The sequence below is a fragment of the Nomascus leucogenys genome, chromosome 22a (assembly GCF_006542625.1).
Source record: "Nomascus leucogenys isolate Asia chromosome 22a, Asia_NLE_v1, whole genome shotgun sequence".
NCBI classification, from domain to species: Eukaryota; Metazoa; Chordata; class Mammalia; order Primates; family Hylobatidae; genus Nomascus; species Nomascus leucogenys.
This window is the reverse complement of record NC_044402.1, coordinates 72,809,951-72,831,435: the sequence shown is the minus strand read 5'-3', so window position 1 is coordinate 72,831,435 and position 21,485 is coordinate 72,809,951. Positions and strand designations below refer to the sequence as shown.

General features: G+C 39.1%; 1 protein-coding gene across 4 annotated transcripts in view; it reads right to left on the bottom strand.

Annotated features, from left to right (window-relative positions):
- Window positions 1-21,485, bottom strand: part of ITGA6 (integrin subunit alpha 6) — a 79,248-nt gene that overhangs the window by 16,307 nt on the left and 41,456 nt on the right. For 3 of the 4 annotated variants that reach the window (XM_030804141.1, XM_003253713.4, XM_003253714.4), the window contains 17 exons: window positions 20,339-20,594; window positions 18,607-18,738; window positions 15,443-15,653; window positions 14,586-14,779; window positions 14,034-14,122; window positions 13,256-13,374; window positions 10,010-10,108; window positions 9,700-9,761; window positions 4,850-5,010; window positions 4,528-4,671; window positions 2,700-2,815; window positions 2,380-2,569; window positions 2,203-2,286; window positions 2,026-2,105; window positions 1,795-1,872; window positions 1,605-1,707; window positions 182-355 (listed from right to left, as the gene is read on the bottom strand). In XM_030804141.1, coding sequence (XP_030660001.1) covers window positions 182-355; window positions 1,605-1,707; window positions 1,795-1,872; window positions 2,026-2,105; window positions 2,203-2,286; window positions 2,380-2,569; window positions 2,700-2,815; window positions 4,528-4,671; window positions 4,850-5,010; window positions 9,700-9,761; window positions 10,010-10,108; window positions 13,256-13,374; window positions 14,034-14,122; window positions 14,586-14,779; window positions 15,443-15,653; window positions 18,607-18,738; window positions 20,339-20,594 — 2,292 coding nt within the window. The remainder of the gene's footprint in view (window positions 1-181; window positions 356-1,604; window positions 1,708-1,794; window positions 1,873-2,025; window positions 2,106-2,202; window positions 2,287-2,379; window positions 2,570-2,699; window positions 2,816-4,527; window positions 4,672-4,849; window positions 5,011-9,699; window positions 9,762-10,009; window positions 10,109-13,255; window positions 13,375-14,033; window positions 14,123-14,585; window positions 14,780-15,442; window positions 15,654-18,606; window positions 18,739-20,338; window positions 20,595-21,485) is intronic. The other variant, XM_030804140.1, reaches the window with a different exon arrangement.

Genomic DNA, 21,485 nt, shown 5'->3' with positions numbered 1-21,485 from the left:
CCAGCAAAAGTGCTTCAGCCTGCCTCAGTTACTCAACTAGAAAAGAGAAATTGTGACAACCAAAGAGAAAGTCAACCTGCCAGAATATGCCAGTTTCCTAGGGACAGTAATGATTTTCCCCCAAAAAGTTAGTTTCTCTAATTTGCATTTACAGAGACATTAGATAAATCTACCAACATACCTTTAGGTTCAGGATGTTTATCTCGTTTTGTGGCTCACAAGTTATCTTTTCCAATCCTTTGGATTCTACTTTCACCAAATAAAGCAACCATTTGCCATTGCTAATTTCTTTTGGCCACTGAATGTTCAAGGTTGCTGTGCCGAGGTTTGTAAGAGGTTTACCTAAGTTAATTACCTGTTAGAAAGTAATACATATTATCTCAGTCTCATCTTCTCAATGTAAAGTAGCAGCTCCTATTACCAAGAGAAAGATGCTAAAATATCTAGCGGAGTCCTATAATAAAAGCACAGGCTCCAAAAATGGACTATAGATAGGGCATTCAAAATAAAGACTTGTGCCTAAAGATTTTTGTAAATAAAAACAAAAAGGTCAAAGGACAAATGATAGCTAACTCGTTCTAGGAACAACTGCTGTATGCAACAGAATCAGCAGTGTAGATATACCATGTTCTCAGCATATGCCCAGGGAAAATCATGTGTGAATTTGTGAACTGCCCTGTAACCACCCTGCTTGGCCAATGACAAGGCCTGAGCCAAGGCAGTGTACCAACAACCTGCTTCTGGAAAACCCCATCCACTGCAAAAATGAAGCTGCCTCTGTCCCAGAGGAGATTCTGCAAAACCATTAGGACAGCCATGAATCTGAGAGTCCAAGCTGGGAACAGAGTGACGTCCTGCAGCAGAAGCCAAACACAGGAGGTAAGAGCCCTCTTGGTGTCGAGACTGTTCCGGAACCCGAAGACTTCTTTTCCAGCTGCACCTGCATAGAGATCATAACCACCACCACCACCTGCCCCAGCTGTGTCTGTAATGCTAAGAGACACACAGAGGAAGATTCAGCCTCTTCATTCTGCCGGAGTCAGAGGTGGGCCCATGCTTGCCATTTGAGGCTTTCACCACAATGGTCACTATGCCTTCAGGAATGTGATTTCAGCCACACAGACCTAAACCCATGTGTCAGTTAACGAGCGGACTCCGTACCATGTGTTTATGTTTATTCAACAGGAAAGAGAGTCACTGTGATTGCCTACTTTGAAATGGTTCAGAGCCAATCACTGCCTTTCCTACAGGCGTATACCAAATCTACATTCACCACAAAACTGGGCTTGTGAAAGGTAGGCATACATTAATATTCTTTCAACCACAAGCAATAAGAAAGATGACCTTATAAAGGAGGAAGGAATAAATCATAACACATTCTAAACTGAACTGGATTCTGAACAGTGACAGTTGTTCTCCATCCTGGAGGATAAAATTTTTACTATAAGCCGGTATGTTCTTTAAAAGCTGGCAAACTAATTTTTAACTATGATTTATTTATAATGCTTATTAATATTACTGATTTATTAAAATGACATACCCAAGACCATACCTAGTATATGTCAGCTTTTGGTATAATGAAAAGACCAACTGCTCCAACTTACCCTGAATTCATACTCTATTAAACTTCCCACTTCATCTTCAGATTTCATAGCTTGCTCGCCAACAACTGTACCTCCAAAATACACCTGGGAAGGTTTAGCAACTCTGTCAAATTAAAAAACACCAGTTTTAGTGAGGATTGTAAATGGTTCTTTCAAACATTGATTTGTTATGCTAAACACAAACACTTACCCCGAGACTGATAAAAGCAGTTCAATAACCACTTTTGCTTTAGCTGTAATTGGAGCCAAATTATCTTGATTGCTTGTTCTGAAAATGAAAAGGAAACAATAGGGTTGTATTTTACCAGTCAGTTTTCTCACTACAATTAGACTTCTTTTATGAGGTAGATCAGGGCCAATTCATTGACTGCCCATGTTTTCATGAAATAATTCTGAATGGAGAGGTTGATGTAACTCTTACGTTTCTAACTTCAGATTAATATCCAGATCTGGGGTGTCAAAGGTGACTTCAGTTGTACTTAAAACCAAATAAAAAGTGACCTAAAAAAACATAAATAGCTGTTAACACAGGCCGTGCATATAGACACTGCAATGGTATTTAAAACAGTAAAATACAGTATATGAAGGCATCACCTACACTTGAATTTCTTTTAAAAGGATTTCCAAGCTCACAGTCAGCTTGCGAGCCATTCTGGTTGGCAACACAACTCAACTGTTTCTCCTGCAAAAGAAACACGCACTAGGTCACAATCCACTCATTTGCCACACAGTGTTGGTTTTTTCCCCTCTCAGCTGGTCTCTTAACAATACTTACAGGGAAAGCCCTCAGTTCTCTATATGCAGAATATGTCAAAGTGTCTGGAAACGTTGCAATCAGTTTAGCCTCATGGGCATCATCGCCATCTTTTGTGGGATTCCTTGGGTTGGAAGGGCTGTTTGTCACTGTTATTTCTAAAGCAATATCCTTCTGATCTTTTAGAACTAGTTCTGGTATACCTTTTTGACTATTAAAAAAAAAAAAAGAAAACAAAAACAAAAAGGCAAAGTCCTCAATATATTTCCAGTAAACTTTCTTAACACAAAGCCACCATGAAGCCAGAATCATTTTTGCTAGTGCTACGGAACGATTCTTACATCGGTAAATAAGAAAATTTGTCTTGATTTCCTTCTCGGGTGCAAAATTTATATTCTAGTTTAAGGTTGCTGTTACATACATTGTCGTCTCCACATCCCTCTTTTAAGAAGTGCACCTGTAGGAAAACGAAACTATTGTCATTTTACACCATTCAGGACTCAGGAAGGCATCGATGTGTGGCTATTCCACACAGTTCATTTCCCTGTGTGACAATTACCAATGCAGAATTCAAGCTTTAAATGTACTTTACCACACATCAAATTTCCATTCTGTCCTTTAGTAAAATTGTGTTTGAAGAACACTTTGACCAGGGCATAGAGGCAGTGTGGTATAGAAGAGTGTGACCCAGCAGCCACACAGATTTGGGTTTGAAACCCAGCTCTACCGCTTACTTAGCTAGCAAGTCACTTAACCTTTCAGAGTCCAAGTTTCATCATAGGTAACGTGGAGATACCACCATTCTAAAGAAGTATCAATAATAATGATGCCAACTATTATAATACTGGATTTACATATCTTAACCCATTTAATCCTCACAACAGGCCTCTAAAAAGATACTATTATTATGATCCTCATTGTAGAGATGATGAAACAGAGAGCTTAAGGTCAGGTAAGCAAACGGCATACTAGCACCATGCTAATGGGTTCTTGATAATCACACCAATAAACAGAAAATCATCTCTAGCTATGGAGCTGGGAATGTACACAAGAAATATTAACAGGATAACAACAAAAGTACATAAAAGTATACAGAAGTATAAGGAACTATATTTGGTGACAAAAATGATTGACAATATGCAGATGTAAGCATCAGCTCCTGAGACAGTGAGGACTCACTTCCGCAAAGCTGCCTCAGTAAGGCACCAGTACCAGGAGCCCCAGAGTGGACAGACACTCATCAGCAATTAGATTTTTTTTTGAGATAGAGTCTTACTCTTTTTGCCCAGGCTGGAGTGCAGTGGTGCCATCTCGGCTCACTGCAACCTCCACCTCCCAGGTTTAAGTGATTCTCCTGCCTCAGCCTCCTGAGTAGCTGTGATTACAGGCATGCTCCATCATACCCGCTAACTTTTGTATTTTCAGTAGAGACGGGGTTTCACCATGTTGGCCAGGCTGGTCTCAAGCTGGCCTCAAGTGACCTGTCTGCCTCAGCCTCCCGAAGTTCTGGGATTACAGGCATGAGCCACCACACCCGTTCATCATCAATTAGATTTTGAAAGCAAGAACATAATGCCAAATCAAGCTGTCATAGCTCCCCGGGCTAGCCTTGCATCTTAACCATCCTAAACCCCTAGCAAACAGACCCCACCTCATATGAGGTATCCCGCAGGCCATCTAATATACATTTTTCTTCCAAAGATGACTTAGGTTATATTAGGCACTAAATGACTACTGTATGCTAATAATACTTTTTTGCTTTGCTGAATTTTGATATTCCTTGATTTTAATGTTCTGACTAGCAACATATTACTTTCTACATTTCAGTGTTCTCAATGGTAAATAAAACACAATGTATTTTTCTTTCTATGTACAGCTAAAGGAGAAACAGTGTTAGAATATAAGCTCTACCATTTATAGTCTCGATAAGTTATAATGACCAAAAATGAGGAAGGAAAATATGCTCTGGCCCCAAATTGTATTTCATGTTTTTATGTTTATTGCTAATTTGGGAAACAAGTCTTCTCTAACTTTGCATACATTAGAAACATATTAATACAAAAGAATGGCCTTTAAAGCAAATCACTAGTTCTATTCCCTTCAAAGACATTTGATTTAGCGTCATAAATGGCAAAAAACTTCGGCAAAATGAAAGTCAGAGAGACTTACATCAATATGAGCGGTCTTGGGTTCATCTGAATTCAGAATTGGAAGAACTTCTGGAAGTGAATTCACTCGCCTACGAGAGCTTGGCTCTTGGATCTCCACTGAAGCAGTTATGGGAATGGGATGCAGTTTATCTCTGATATTATCCTGCATGAAAAGCATGCAGTCAGAGTTAAGTGGGGTATACATGCTATTGGAGAATTCCAAAACAATGATTTTGTATTGATTAAGAGGTTGCTAGAATAAATTTCAGAAATCTGTATATCACCATATAACCTTTTTCTGTCCTCTTCATAAAACAGATGTGACCATCTGCAGCCCTCACCTGTAGCCACAGGGTTTCCTCCATGCACACTTTCTGTTTCTGCCTCTTCAGAGTTAGTTCTTGAGTATATTTGGGCTCAGAACCTTGGTTTCGAAACTGAACTCTTGAGGATAGCCCAGATTTTCTTCTTTCTTTTTCAGCTTCAAGTGTGCCCACAATTGCTAGATAAAATTAAAATCGTATTAACGTAAGTGCATTCATGCACAATCCAGCCACGAGCATGTTGACCTCCTTTTAAGATTTTAATTCCTTGTAGAAAACATTGCCATTGTTTCTCTTCGTATTTCCTGGTAATATGCATTTGCACAATTGTGATGGTTCAAATCAAGCTGTCTTTTCCTTCCTTTTGCTGTTAACAATGTTTCAAAGTTAAATTTTCATTGTGCCACCTGGGGGAGCTCAAGAATAAGTTAAAACCTTTCGGCAGCAGCAGTTATTAAGAATCAGTTTCTGGCTGAAGTTCATGAACCCACAGAATACTAATGATAAGCAGAGGAATCCAACACTCCCCCTGAGGACCTAAACTGATTTTCTCCCTTTAAACAGTCAATGCTTATTCAAGTGACCTCGTGCCTTTGCTATCTGGGAAAGGTCTCTAGAACAGCAGCATCTCCTGAGGGCCTGTGATGATGCAGAACCTCAGGCCCAGTCACACCTACGGAACCAGAATCTGTTTTATTAATAACAGCATCACCAGATGATTCTTATACATATTAAAGTTTTAAGAAGCACTGATAAAGGATAGTTGTCTAAACAGAGGAATAATGTATTTTAGAGATGGAGAAGTCTTTTGACGGTAGGATGAGACCTTTACCTTAACAAATAAAAAAGAGGCCGGGTGCAGTGAATTCTGCCTGTCATCCCAGCACTCTGGGAGGCCAAGGTGGGTGGATCACCTGAGATCAGGAGTTTGAGACCAGCCTGACCCACATAGTGAAACCCTGTCTTTACTAAAAATACAAAAATTAGCTAGGCTTGGTGGTGCATGCCTGTAATCCAGCTACTCGGGAGGCTGAGGCAGGAGAATCGCTTGAACCCAGGAGGCAGAGGTTGCAGTGAGCCAAATTCATGCCATTGCACTCCAGCCTGGGCAACAAGAGCAAAACTTTCTCAAAAAAATAAAAATAAAAAATAATAAAGATAAAAAAGAATTAAAAGGTAAATTATATATTTTTGAGTGGATGGAGGGCCTGTCAATCAACATAATATAGCTCCCACAACCAAACTGCCTACCTTGCACTGGGCTAGAAGGCACAGCCTGTTCTTGATAACCTACACTAATGGAACCTGGAGGGAAGCTAGGATGTGGACAATCAGAATCTCATTTTTTGACTTCAGAACACATTCTTTGTTGGTTCATTAGATGTGGCTGCTAACTTTGTTTTTCATGGGCCAATACTTAAATTACTTACATTCATTGAGCACTCACTAACCATCAAAAGGGAAAGCAAACCAAAGTGTGCAGAGGGCTAGAGAAGGCAACCTCCAGGACAAAAATCTGCTACAGAAAACACAGAAAATGAATAACTCACATTCTAATATTCACTTTAGAGTTGGAAGAGACCTTTTCTGGGGAGGCTTGGGGTCATACTGAGAGGGACAGAGGCAGCACCAGCTTCTAAGTCTCTATCACAAACACAAAAGGTAATTGCTTTCTACAGGGTCTTAGATGCCCAGGTCTCACTTGCCTCCTAACCACCGCAGGAGTCACTCCTTCCCTCAGCCGGCTGTCTTTCCCTTCTTCTCCCTTCCACTTCCCAGCAGTGTTGGCCTGCTTGGCTAAGCCCTCCCTTCCCCTTCAGATTTCAGCTTGGACCTCACCTCCTCCAGGAAGCCTGTCCTGGCCTCTCCTCGCGATCCTACAGTATTCCATCTCTCCAGTCTCTACACTTAGGCCCACTACGCTGTCATTTCCTGATTGTCTCCGACAGTGGGGCAAAGCCGAGGACAAGGATCACATCAGTCTTATTCCCCACCACAGTCCCCAGCAACTAGCACAACACCTGATAGACATATGATTTATAGAACAGATGAACAGAAGTGGGAGTAACTGGTTCCCCACTTGCACACACACGCACACACAAATGATGTGACATTCTTATGCTGAATGTGAGCTATTCAGACCAAAATTTAGAAACACTGACAGTTTCAGTAGTAATTTTTGTGTCCATCTGGAGAATTCCTAAATGTTACAGCTACCAAATGGAATGCTCCCCCATTTTAGGCCCTCTGCAGCCTTGACATCATCCATTTATAAGTGACCTGCTAGCTTCACAATGAACCAGATAAAGGCTCACACGCTGAGTGCCCCTCACAGCAAAAGTATGGGACGTGTGGGTGCAGGAAAACCGTTTATCTGCCAGATTCACTCTAACCTTCCCTAACCTTCCCGACAGTCCACATGATCTTAAAATCTCTGCAGGCCACCTTTGCTAACCACTCGAGGGGCAAGCCAAGTAGAACACTCATCACGGCTCATAGATCTCTATATGTATGGAGCACCACATCTGGGGACTGCTGAGCTAAAAGAGCCCGGTCAAACAATAAGCTCACATTCTTGGATACTGGGAGAAGATTTTAGATGCATTAACTTATGTAGCTTTGTAGAAGTTCTGTCTTAGTTCATTTAGAATTTACTGTGGAAGTAAAAGCAATGAAAGCAAATGTTCTTTGAATGTCTTCAAAGGAAAGTTCCACCCATAATAGGCCATCCATAAACACTTGGTTAATGGAGAAGCTACATAAAAGTAATACACATGGCATCAAATGCTGTGCTACAGCTAGGAGAAAGTCTGTATTTTATATAGGTGATTAATTTGGGGGAAGACAAGGAGTGCTCTGATGATATTTCACATCTACAGTCAAACTGAGAGTGGTTTGAAAAAATGGCCATCAGAATAGAATAAAAATGTTTCCCCTTTTTCTCTGGCTGCCTAGGCAAAGAATCACTGTTTTCTCGTTGTCTCTGAAATTCACTCCAAACACTGGCAAAGGGCCCATTATCCAAGTGGGCTAGTGTAAGGTATGGCATTTGGGTAAAAATAACACAAATGATACTGAAAGGAAGATAGATCCTGAGGAGTCACAGTATACATTTTCTTGTCATTAAAAGCCACACAAAGAATTGCTTTCTACATTCGACAAAATGCCGGCTGCATCAAAAAGCAAAGCGAAAGGCCACAGCTCCCCCTGTGCACAAAGTCATAATCCATCCACTCTAAGAATGCTTCATGCAAGGTCTGCAGGTCCCACGGGGAGACCACACAGCAGGAGACGACCCCACAGAAGGGGAGACGGAGAAACCACCTGCAGACAGCTGGAAATCTGGAAAGATAAAGGCTAACTGAGCTTATGACAGTGAGAATCAGGTGAAGGGGGACTTAAAAAAAATTAAAGATAGTACATTTATTTAAACTGTCCCTTTTCATAATTCATTGAACTTTATCACAGGTCAGTATCTTCATTCTGTTGTCTTAGTGGATACATTCATTAGTGTTACATAAAACTTCATATAAAGTTAAAGAAGAATTAGAGTACAGCTAAGAACAGAGCTGTGAGGTGTGAGAGGTTTCACCATCCTCGCAACCCTAGTCCTTATGTGGCTATTTTTTCCTGTTTCAAGCAACAACTTTAGGTTATTTGAATTAAGTTACATTCTGGAATATTTAAGGGACATCTTTTTAAATAAAGAAAACAGTACTACTTTAGATAACAGGGAGAACACTTCAGAGGACTCATTACCTCATAGTATCGTAAAGGCTGACAACCATATGAAAGGACAGAATGACCTTGTTCTTCACAAAGTGTCCCTTGGTGGCAGATACAGTACACTAGAATCCCAAACTGCCAGGACCATGGCCGGACCCGGGATGAGAATTTCCTCATTCTTTTCACTTCCTCTTTGCAGAAAAGATTTTCTTGGAATTCCTATGCCCCTGGCCTTGACTCTGGAGCCAGGGGTCAGGTGACTCACAGCTGAAGAAGTGTGGCTGCTGTTAAAACATGCCAGAGGAGAGCTTACTATGGCCACTATTGTTAAGAGTATCATTAACGGTGTCAAAATTCTTGTCAAAAATCCTGTGTTGCCCCATAAATATATACACCTACTATGTATCCACAAAAATTTTAAAAAATCTTATTTTGAATTACAAAAAAAGGAAGCAGAACAGTATCTAATAAATGACAAACTGCTTTTCATGTCTTCTCAGTTGATCTCCAGCACAACTGTATGCACTAATGACTATTAGGCATTGTTCTGAACGGATAGGAAAACAAACTCAAATGTTAAGGGACTTGCCCTGTGGGTCAGTCAGTATCGAAGCTGAAACCAGGAGCAGAGACCAGGTCTCTGACCTCTCAGGGCCGGCCTGCAGATTCCCTAGGGGCTTGCTCTTGGGAACACAGGGCGGGTGTTCTGGGAAGGAGGGGGCATGGGGAAGAGAAGGCAGCCTGGCAGCAACTCTGTGCTGTGCTCTGGCTCCTGCCATTGCCCTTTCACAACCACCAGCCACCACCCACCACCTCACAACCACAAAATCAATTTTCCACACTGCTTTTCAAAGACAGAAACGGAGGAAACGGTTGTGGTAGCAAATAAGTACTTTTCCAAGCCATTCTGTCCTAAACCATCTGCTCTGGAAAACTCAAACGGCGACCAAGTGGAGTTTTTTCCCTCCCTCACTGTGCTGTGCCCTCCTGATTAAAAGGGAGACAAAACATACATTTAATTCTTTACACAAGAATTGACAGACCCATGTTGGCCACTGCAGTTTTATTTTTCCGTGATTTATGCAGAACTTTCAACCTGGCAGACAGAAAATAGACATATTTTAAAGGTAGTAGGTACTTACATATTGAAGGATTATAACCAGCGGGGTTAGCAGTATATTCAAAACAGGATTTAACCTGGAGGCTGAATAAAATCAAACACATATTTCTTAAAAGATCTATTATTGCAGTGGAAAAAACCCAACATGTTCCCTAGCTCTCCAGTCCCCCCACTGCCCATTGATGATCAACATGTTATAAAAACACTTGACAGACCCTCTTTCCTTTGCCCAGCACTCCCATCATCTTCCCTGTGGCTCCTCAGGACAATAGTCATCATGAAGTGGAGGTGGGAAACTGAGGGGGATCCCACCAAGACAGAGGGACGCTCACCATATCCCGCTAGGCGCCCCACACGCTGTTTTCTGGCGGAGGTCAATTCTGTTAGGAGTTACTGTGATGGTTTTCTGAATATTAATCACAGGCCGGGATCTGAAGACAAAAGGAGTGAAAAACAAGCTCAGCCTCTTGTTACCTTGAATGTGAGACTAATTCACATACTAGATGGCATCCTTAGCTGCCCAGCACAGCTTAAAAACACAGGAAAAAAAATACACTTGACGTTTTCCCCCATTGCTGAAGAAGAAAACTGTTAATAGATATAAATGTATACAATGCAGAGCCTCATTATACAGTATTTGTTTAAAAACGTACACACTATGAGTACATGTGCAACATGTAGCGGTTTCAGAGTTTCAAAGTAAATATTTTGTCTCCATTCCCACCCGAACACCCAAGTAGCCTTGTATGTTCTTCCAGACATGTCTGTTAAAATTATCTAAAATTAAATATTAAAATATATGTATAATTTCAACTAAATGGGAACTTAATTGCCATTGCTCTGTATGTGGCTTTTTCTCATTCATTTCAGAGGTCTTGTCCTGTATATACACATAGATCTACTTCACTGTTTTTCACACCTGATGGCGTTACACTGTATCAATGTAACATCCTTTATTTAACCAGTACCTAAATCGGTAAACATTCACCTTGTTGAGCTTTCTGCTTTCACAAACATCATCTGTGCACACACTTGAGTTTATCGGTGGGATAAATTCCTAGCAGCAGAATTTTGGAGTCAAAGAATATGTGCATTTTTCATTACGAGTAGTCTTGCCAACATACCCTCTGGAAGAATTACACCAATAAACACCTAATACCAGAGATGCTCATGATCAGCGTGTCTACAGTATGTGAATTAATACAGGCAATCCTGAACTTGGGAATCTCCATTGTACAAACACTTGCCCTACTCTTCAGCCTCCCTTGGAGTCTCCCACCCACAACCTTCAGTCTTTGCCTTCCTATTGCCAGGACTGACAACTTTTCTACCCCCACAATATCTCTGCAAGCCAAAAACTTGAACTTTTAAACCTCTTCCCATCTCTGCACTGCCTACTGCAACCCCGCAAACACTCGAGAAGCTGGAATCCAATTCCATGCCCTACTCTGGTTCACCATCTGAAAACATCTTTTCGTATGTTTTGGCTGCCCTGCTCCCAGCAGCCACAGGGGTCTCCATGGGTCTGTGGCCCGACTGCTGCCACAGGCACAAGAAATGCAGGTATGCGGTGGGTTGAGGGGTATGAGTGGGTGAGGAGGCCCACCTCCATCGCTCCCCACCAGAACTCAGAATGGGGCCTGGGGTTTCATTACCACGTGGATTCAGTTAGGCTGACTCTGGTGGGCTTGTGGTAAACCCAGCCATTCTGGAGAACAGTGTTTCTATAAGAAAATGCATTCCAAATCCCAAACAGCTAGCTCAAACTTCTGGAATCAATCTGTTGGTAGGCTAGAGAGCACAAGTCCATTCATGGTGAAAGTGGGGGCCAATAAAGGGTCAAATACTGCCCACATTCCCTGTTTTTCTATTTTCCTTTATTGTTTACCATTCTATTTTTATTTTACATTTAGACGGCTGCTAGGTTCTAAGATACTAACTAGATACATTCTCAAGTTTTGAGAGCATATTTAAAAGGCAAAAATTCACAAGTATTTGAAAATCAGTTGCCACAGATACAGTATTTTACACATCGTAGTATTTTAACAGACATTTCTGCCTAGAACATATTTTGATTTGTTTTTTAAACATACAACACACAATTTTGAGGGCAAAGTATACATGAATTATGTTTAACATAGAAAATAAGTCTTATTAGTTTGGCTGCCTCATGTTTAAAATTGGTGTTTATTTACTAGCTACCCTGAAGTGCTAGTACGATTTAGTAGAAAAAATGCACGGGATTCAAGTCGGGAAGATTCAGGTGCTACATTCTGTCTCTCAGGCTTCAGCCTTAAAAGCTCAAGCCAAGTCCTGAGCCTCAGTTGCCTCATTTGTAAAAGAAGGGGAGGTTAGTCCTCTTCTTATCAAAGGGTTGTTGAATTTTACTTTCATACTATCTGCAAGTAAAGAGGGAACAAGTGTACAGGGTTGACAGTCAACCTACTTATGAGGACAGGAAAGTAAGGATATTAAAATATCAATTACACACAGAGGCAAACATTCAAATGACAAAAGTTAGGTCATCTATTGTATTGACAAGGAGAGATAGCCCAAGATTAAATAAAAACCAGATTAGACAGCAGAAGTTACAGTGTAGCCTTTTGATGATACCCTAAAAGTAGAGAAATGCTCAGAAGTTTTATGGAAGATGGGAATAATGTACTGGATTTTCTATAATTCTATATTATTAACTTTAAAAAAAAATAAATCTACTTTTTGAAAATTAAAAAACAAAAAAAAATCCTCCAATTTTTAATGGTGATTTCCAGCAGTGATGAAAGCGCTGGTTAAAGGGAGACTCAAACGCCACGGATGGGAAATCTTGAACCATTTCGGGAGGTCATCTTGGTGAAACTGAATCAAAAGTCTTGAAGCACATATATCAATTTCACATCCAGGAACTTATAATAAGGAAATAATCCAGGATATAAACAAAAGTAAGAATGTTTTCCACAGCTTTTTATATCATGGGGGCAAAAAAAAATTGTGAAGCAACGTAACCATCCAGTGAGAGCCCGGCAGTTGGTTAAATAAGCTTTGAATCTGTCAGAAGATGCCTCACAGACAGTTGTTAACTTCATTTTGGAAAAGTACTCAGTGACATAGGAAAAGTCCACTATATATCCTAAAGAGATAAAAGCAGGTTACAAAATTATGCACAATTATGGTCTTAGTTTTGTTAAATATACATGGTCCAATCACAGAAAATAAAAGAATAGAAATCAAGATCTTGGAGTTTAATAATGCATGGTGAATTATAGGGGGTTTCCTTCTGTATGTTCTTTGTACTGTTACATTTTATATGTGTTTTGTTTTTTCATCATCAAAATTAAGGTTTTAAAAATATATGAAGTAAAAATTCTAACTTGGATCTATGTTTTAAAGTATTTGAGGAAAAGATTTTAGAAAATAGGTTTTTATTACATTGTTTACTACCTTCAAAAGAAAAAGAAATAGCTTCACAATTCATATAAACCTTTGAAGTATAGGTATGACAAATTTCAATCCGAAAGGTCAACATTTTAGTGTAACCTGATTATAGAACATGCTTAACACTAAAATCATAGATAACAGACCTGAAAATAGTTACTGAATCTGAGAGGGAACCAACAGCAACATCAGGGTAGGAATTTCGATCAAGGTCCATGTTTCCAGCAATTGAATATCCAAAATAAGGTGATGTACCCTTGAGAACCTGAAATACACAGGGCATCCGAATGGACATTAGGCTATCAACATGAGCTTCTTAACAATGCTTTGAAAAAGACACACAAGTTTCTTTTGAACTGAAATTTGAGAGTTCACTTATAAGTAAATTATATTATATACGAGTCATAAATTTCTATATGATCTAACACTTCATACATTTCATTTCATAAAAGTTATTCGATTTACATAGTATCTCAAAGCAGAAAAGAGCCCATTTCTGATGAGCTTGTTTATTGTATTAAGTCAATCAGGCCATTTCAAACTAAATCTCCCTACCTTCCCTACAAGTCTTATTTTTCTCAAAAGAAATTTTTAATTTTTGGTGTCTACATTCTCCATGTAGTTACAGTCATCTATTTTGTTTGCCCATATTTCCTCTCTTTATGCCGTCAGGGTAGAATAACATTCTTTTGCTTTGGATTACTTTGATTCCTAACTTAACTAAGAAATTTTACAGTTAGAACAAGCAAGTCATTGCATTTATATATTTATTTTGAAGGTATCTTCTAGTAATACATTTTTTTAAATCTATACTATTGTGGACTTATAAATAAGATTTGTGTGAAAAGTCACTTAAACCTAAATATTTTATTATAGGGCAAGAAGTTGAGACTCTAGCTGTAGAAATCCCGGTTATTTGGTTACCTGTGTTGGTTTGGTATTTATTCCATTTGCAGATCCATGATAGATAAAAACCTTTCCCAAGTCATCATACGGAGCTCCAACTGCAATATCTGTTGACAACATCACATTTTAACATTTTAACAAACGCTTTAGAAACACTCCAGTAAAATGTTTTAAGATGACATAAGCACTATTATTTATTTGTTTGGCTTTTTTCTTTTTTTTTTTTTTTGAGATGGAGTTTCGCTCCTATTGCCCAGGCTGGAGTACAATGGCGCAATCTCAGCTCATCGCAACCACTGCCTCCCGGGTTCAAGCAATTCTCCTGTCTCAGCTTCCCAAAGCTGGGAGTAGCTGGTATTACAGGCATGTGCCACCACACCCAGCTAATGTGTATTTTTAGTTTCTCCATGTTGGTCAGGCTGGTCTCGAACTCCCGACCTCCGGCGATCCACCCACCTCAGCCTCCCAAAGTGCTGGGATTACAGGCGTGAGCCACTGTGCCCAGCAGTGCTATTATTTAAACAATCAAATAATCTATAAATCATAGCCATTTCATAATCTATTATCTACCTGGGTAGCCATCTTGATTAATATCTCCAATATTTTTTACTGCAATGCCAAACATAGAATCTTTGGTTCCATTTAGACGAATTGGCTTCACATTATTCCATCTGCCTTGCTGGTTCATGTAGACATATACTGCACCTCCAACTTCTCCATCTCTATCAAAATACTGTGGCGCTCCAATAACTATATCTTGCCACCTAAAAACATAATGAGGGGAAAGAGCTGTGAACCAACAGCTAACATACCAGCAACACCAGTCTAGGTACTAAGGATACATAAGAGATATAATAGAAAGGCCCTCAACTCCAGAATTTATGACTCAATTATAATATTTTTTAAAAACCAAGGTAGCCTATAATAAATGCCCCAAGAAAAATACTAAGGGCAAGAACTCAAAGCCAGTTCCTCGAGTTAGAACCATAGTGCAGCAGGACTCCCATTAAGACCTCACTGTTCCACCCCACCCCAACTGACACCAACAGCCACATATCTGTTTTTTACTTTATCACCAATCCCTATTTTCAACAGGAGCTGATGCTCCATCAGCCCCATATGAAACCATAGAACAGAATCATGCAAGTGTTTTGAGTTAATTTTTTTCAAATTTTAATTCTCATAGACTCATGATCCCAACATGTAAGTAAAAACTGAAAATCAAAAATATAATCCTATACCTTGGGGAGGGATATGAATGTCTGTCTGCTGCCGTCATAGAAATGATAAAGATAGGTTGGTAAAAATGTGGCAGTAAAAATATTCTTTACATCAATGAACCTGAAAGGACGACTCTTCTCAAGTCCCATAGAAGCTAGTCAAAGCAGCAATGATTTGCAGCATAATATAACCTGAGGCTTTCTCACCCATCCTTGTTGAGGTCCACCACTGCCACATCATAGCCAAATGAAGAGGCCAGACCTTCTCCATCGAATATGTGCTCAGGGAGGAGATGTGTAGACTTCATGTCTCTCTTTAGCAAAACCACGGCTCCACTGTGATTGGCTCTGGGAGCACCAGATACAAAAGTGATCTCATCTTTAGAAACAATACCTTTCCCTGAGTCCAAAGAAAAACCTAGAAAAACGAAATATATAGAGCCCCTCACATCAATCCATATATTTTAGGCCTATGACATTGGTAACTCCATCATTACCTCTTCCTCTGGCTTCCCACCCCTCTCTCCTCCTGACCTTCCCACCAGCTATCACAGTCATAATATGAGTGACAGAGTTCAGATTTGACACAAGGACAAAGTCCTGGGACTAGCTAACTTACTGCTTTCTATGGATATTAAGACTTTTAATGAAAAGCACCTACGTATAACTTGAATTTTGAAGTATTCATACATCTTAAGAATCAATTTGCACCCTATTTTAATATTGGAACTATGGTAAAAGGAGATCAAGCTAGATACTGAATTATCCAGGAATAATTTGGTTATGTTACATCATATACACAGAAAATATAACCTGACTGGAAGCATAATTGAGTGCATGTTACAGGGTTCTGCTATAATGTAATGACCAGTATTTTTACAGGAATAAAATAAAATTGAAGAAAAAGTAATTAAGCTTGGTAAGAGGCATCAATCTCTTTGGTAATAAGACAAAAACAAATGTTAACATCACTAATACACCATAGATAGCATTTCATTGAGTTGGACCAACTTAGTTCTCAGACACAAACATGCAGACAAAACAATGACTGATGATATATGGTATTTGAGAACCTAGTATAAACAACAGAGGTGAGGAAGTTGTCACTGGTATCAGTTATACACTTGTTCAGAGGGCAGAAAACATTAGGACACCCCCATTATAAAGCATCAGGTAGGATGTCAGATTACAAATGACAGATCTGGTGAAAAGCAAACAGAAGTGCCCATATCAAAACCATTCAAATTAAGTAAATGTTTCTATAGAAAGGTGAGGCAGATGCAGAATGTAAGTTCACCCCCTTTATTGGGTTTTACTTATGAAAAGCTTCACCACTACCGTTGCAGTTCTCAAATTGTGAAGTGAATTGAAAAACATGAGCCATCAGATTAGAGGGCAATATGGAATCTAGCTCTTACAACCATCTGGCCACAGAGCCCCAACCATCGCATGCCTTTTGTGTGTGCTTCAATGGAAACAAAATAGAACATAAAAATATTTATGCTCTGTATGGATCAAAAAAAAAAATTTTAATGACCACAACCAATTTATTTGTCATCACAGAGGTCACAAACCTAGGTAGCTATTCATCATCACATCAGGGAATGTGTCAGGCTGCTCCTGGGGAGGCCGTGTTTTATAAACAAACTGATCAGGATCTGTATAGGAAACGCTGGTCAAAAACAGCAGGCCTGTACGCATGCACGGGATGGAAGAAATTGAAGAAAAAGTAATTATGCTTGGTAAGAGGCAGGACAGCCACTGCTGTTCTCGCTGGATGAGGAGGCCACCACTGCATCCGGCAAGCTGCTCTCATTGCCAGCTTCCAAAACCTCAAGCAGATTGTTTTGTTCCCCTAAACCCTCTGATCTTTTGAAGTGACAGATTCACACACAGCATGGACAAACCAAATGTAACAATATGAATTTGATTTCTTTCTCAGGCATTCGCTTTTGAGGAAATCCATTCTAAAAGTGGCAAATGTGTTTGAGAAAAAAAATGCTTCATATTTTCAAATGTTCTGACAGCAAGTAAATTTATAAAATCCACAGCCATCCATCTTAAAGACCAAAGTATTGGTTTCTTGGCCAGTGCGATTACAATCAAGTATTTTAATCATAAGTAATCCCTAAATAAAACATTCTGAGGCAGGGTCCTGCTCTGTTGCCCAGACTGGAGGGCAGTGGTGCAATCACAGCTTACTGCAACCTCAACCTCCCAGGCTCAAGTGATTCTCCAAACCTCAGCCTCCTGAGTAGCTGGGACTACAGATGTGTACCACCACACCTGGCTAATATTTTTGTATTTTTAGTAGAGAAGGGGTTTTTGCTGCATTGGCCAGACTGGTCTTGAACTCCTGGCCTCAAGTAATCCGCCCGCCTCAGCCTCCCAAAGTGTTAGGATTACAGGCGTGAGCCACCAGGCCCGGACTGAACAACTTCTTAGTGTGTGTTTACTAGCACATTGCTTGAAATTATTCATATATCTATACCTGTTTTTTCCTTTTTTTACCTTCCATTCTTCCAGTAATATCCTAACATCTGGGTACTTTTCTCTACTTTTTTTTTTTTTTTTTAAACAGGTTACTATTTAGGTTTAGAAGTTTTTTACATTTTTTCCAAAAAATGCACAGTAATTATTCTTTATGTCAACTCATACCAAGAATTAAAGCTTTTAAAAGCCTTTGTGTAATTACCATAATGCACATAAATAACTTAGGACGCCCATTAGTCATGCAAACAAGCCTTAGGATTAAGAATTGGCCCTTAGACACAGTCTAGGTGTCCTGAAAGCCGCTTTAGCAGTACTGCTCAACCTCCACTGGGAAGCTTTTATCCATCTGCGGGGCCCTGTGACATGGGGTCCCAATCCAGAAGCAGGGCCAATCCTTAGAGAACCACAATCACAGAGGGAGGACCTGGAGGTCTTGACTTGCCACTTAAGAGTTACTTTATTAAATGCAGTTCTTAAGAGTATCTCTGGAAAGAGGCACTGAGCAAAGATCTCAGCTTACTGTGAACACCCATGCACATTTTCATGGCTGCATGAATGGCCTGTTTCAGGTTATGGAGGCTGTCATTAGCTCAAGAGACAGACTTCTGAGCAGGAGGGAGGACGGACGATTTTAGGTGATAATAGGTTTCTTCCTCCTTTGAGGGAGCCCCAGTCAGAAGGAAAGGATCCCAGGCATCAGTCGGGTTAACAGCTCTAGATCACCAAGCTTATCAAATTCCAGCAAAAGTGGCCACAGGTCCCGGCCCCAGCTGGCCTCTTCTCAGCCTAGAAGTCCAGGGGCCATAGGCCCTGCGAGGGAGTTTCACACAAGGTATCTGAGAAGGTGGGCAAAGGCAGCCATCTGTGCCTGCTCCTACCTAAGTAACTGTTAGCAGGAACAGGAACGAGACTTTCATCATGCTGAGTCTCTCCACCAACTTCATAAGGCCCATCTTCAAAGATGTTCATGTCAAAAAAAGTGTTATTCTTTTGCTCTACACGAACAATCCCTAAAGGAATGAAATGGTAAAAACAACAAAAAAATGAAGATGAAACAAAAGAAAATAAATGGTTCCTAATAAACATCCCCCATGCTATCACTAGTTACAGGAAAAAAAATTTGGAGGAAAAAAAGGAAGGACAGAGATGACTTTTATGGTTGTTAAATATGTTTGTGTAAATTTTTATGGGAAAGAAATTTGAGTCATTAAAAAAATGTCCCATGCATTTTCATGAACTATCTTTATAATGCCATGAAACTAGATGAAAAACGGAAGGTTTGCTTAGTTAGCAAAATCTACAGAGAACCAATTTTTAAATGACATGAACTTGATATATGTATTTTACATTCTCTGTAATCCCGCCTCAATTTGTCTTTTTTCTGCAGTGTAAAAGTGAGACATATTGATCTTTTCTTTAGATCACTTTAACCAAGATTTCATCTTTTAAAAATTCTTACAATTAGTAATTTAAAACATAAGATTTCATATAGTAAGCCCAAATCACTATATGGCTTTAAATGGCAACATTTTAGGTCAGGGTTTATAAAGCATGTAAACCATATTTTCCATGAATTAAAATATACATAATTGGTGGGTATTTTTGTTTTGTTTTACTATATATGGCATTTATTCATGCTAAAATAAAACTAAATTCAACATGTTATTTCAGTTAGGTCAAAATAACCTGGGAAATACTGTACATGAAGATTCTGTTGGGGTGGAGGTGGGGGGCAAAGGGAAATTACCCTTGAAGATTGCACACAGAGAAAGGTGTTCAAGAGTCATTTAGAACCAGAATTAAAACAAATTGTTGAATGGAAAAGGGACCATTTTCCTAAGTTTTCCTGATGAGTGAAAGTGTTATGTGACTTATATTAATAAATTTCTCAAAAATGGCTTATTTCCCAATCAGATGCAGTTCTCTTCGCCATGGATGAGAGTTAGGTTGTCTTTTATGATATAGCATTTTCTATACATACACAGTCAAAAAATGTGGGCCATTTTCTCTTTACCTCTCCACATCTCCATTTACTCGCATCACAATAATCAAACAACTTTTCCTCACATATCTGAAATTATACCTCAAAATTCCCCAATTTGTCTGTAATCTGCCCTTCTAACGTTACTGAATTATTAGCAAAGCAGGCCTTTGAAAATAACACATACAGAGAGAAATGTCCATATTAATACTCTGTTATTAATGTCCATGTTAATACACTTATTTGTATATACCATTATTTAATCCTAAGTTTTCAGATCACTAACTTAAAATTAACACTTCTAGCTTCATGAGCCACACAAATATAAAACAGCAAAAAATACTAATATTAATTATTATATTCCTACTGAAAAAAAGTTAACTACCTGAATTAAAGTAAAGTACTGGTAGAGGGGAAAAGAATGTCAACACTAAAACATACATTCCACTATTATTAGCTTTTAAAAATCGTATCATTTAGAGATTTTTAGTATCCTACCCAACTTTTATAATACACAAATGTCTTCGAACACATTTTAGCTCAAAATGTACTAAATCATGGTACTAAATCATATTACAGAAATTAGGGAGACATTCTAATCTCTATTTCTATAAATACAAAGGTCATACCTTTCCAGTTATAAGTACCCGGGGCTCCAAATACAATGTAATGAAAGTCTTTAGTAAAAGTAGCTGCTACACCTTGCTGGCAAGAGCCAAATTTCTCATGGCCTCTCAATCGCCCATCACAAAAGCTCCAATCTCCCCCATCCATATCATCTTCAATCCTGAGATTCTGGCTCAGGACATAACATCGCCCAAAGATGTCTCGGGATTCCTGCTTCGTGTTAACATGCTGCCTTTTTTCATATCGGTGAGCACATGTCTGCAAGCAGACGGAAGAAAGTAGCCCATTATTGTCTATAAACTTTGTTGTTAAAAAATTACCTATGAATAAAATGGTCAATACAGAGGTTAATTCTAAAGAGGATGATTAAGCATGTCCTCATCTTGGGACTGGATTCCGGACCAGCAAATATTCCCCAAAGTGGCACTAAGGAGACCATTATCAAGGCATATAGAAACTAGAATGTGCCTTATTCTCACTCAGAATAATCCTCCAATCCAAATATTGAATGACAATCTGTATCCATAGGCAATTTATTTGTAAATTTACCTGTCACATAAACAAAGAGAAACACCTTATTTCATTTTCTTAATTCAAATTGGCTTTTAGTGGCTGTATAAACCTTCAGAGCATCAGTGTGAAAGTGGGTAATTATGTTCTAGAGAGAAATCATGGACCTGTTTTCATAGGGATCAAACAAACACAGCTAAAACAAAGACATTTCCTTTTCCCCACACTATTTCCTTGTAATCAGTCCTAACTTACACCCTGAGCTCTGAGATTATTTCCCAAAATATGCCTACTTTTAAAAGGCAGACAGAATTACAAGGCCAGAAGAGATAGAAATAATCTCTATAATTTCTACAGGGTATGAATGGCTACCCTCCATGTAAACACAGCCTAAAAATATAATATCAAATCAATTTTCCATAAATGTCATTCCTTAAATATCAAAACTCAATGTTCACTAAATTTTTTTTCTCAAAATTCTGTATAAATTTCGTTACAGCAACCAGATTTTGAAGGAAACAAAAAGATCATATTCCAACCAGGAAGGCCTTGCCATGACCATCTAGCCCAATCCACCTAACAAACCCTCTTTTCTTTGCTATCTCTTCTATTTGAAAAAACTCAGAATAAATAACGAGG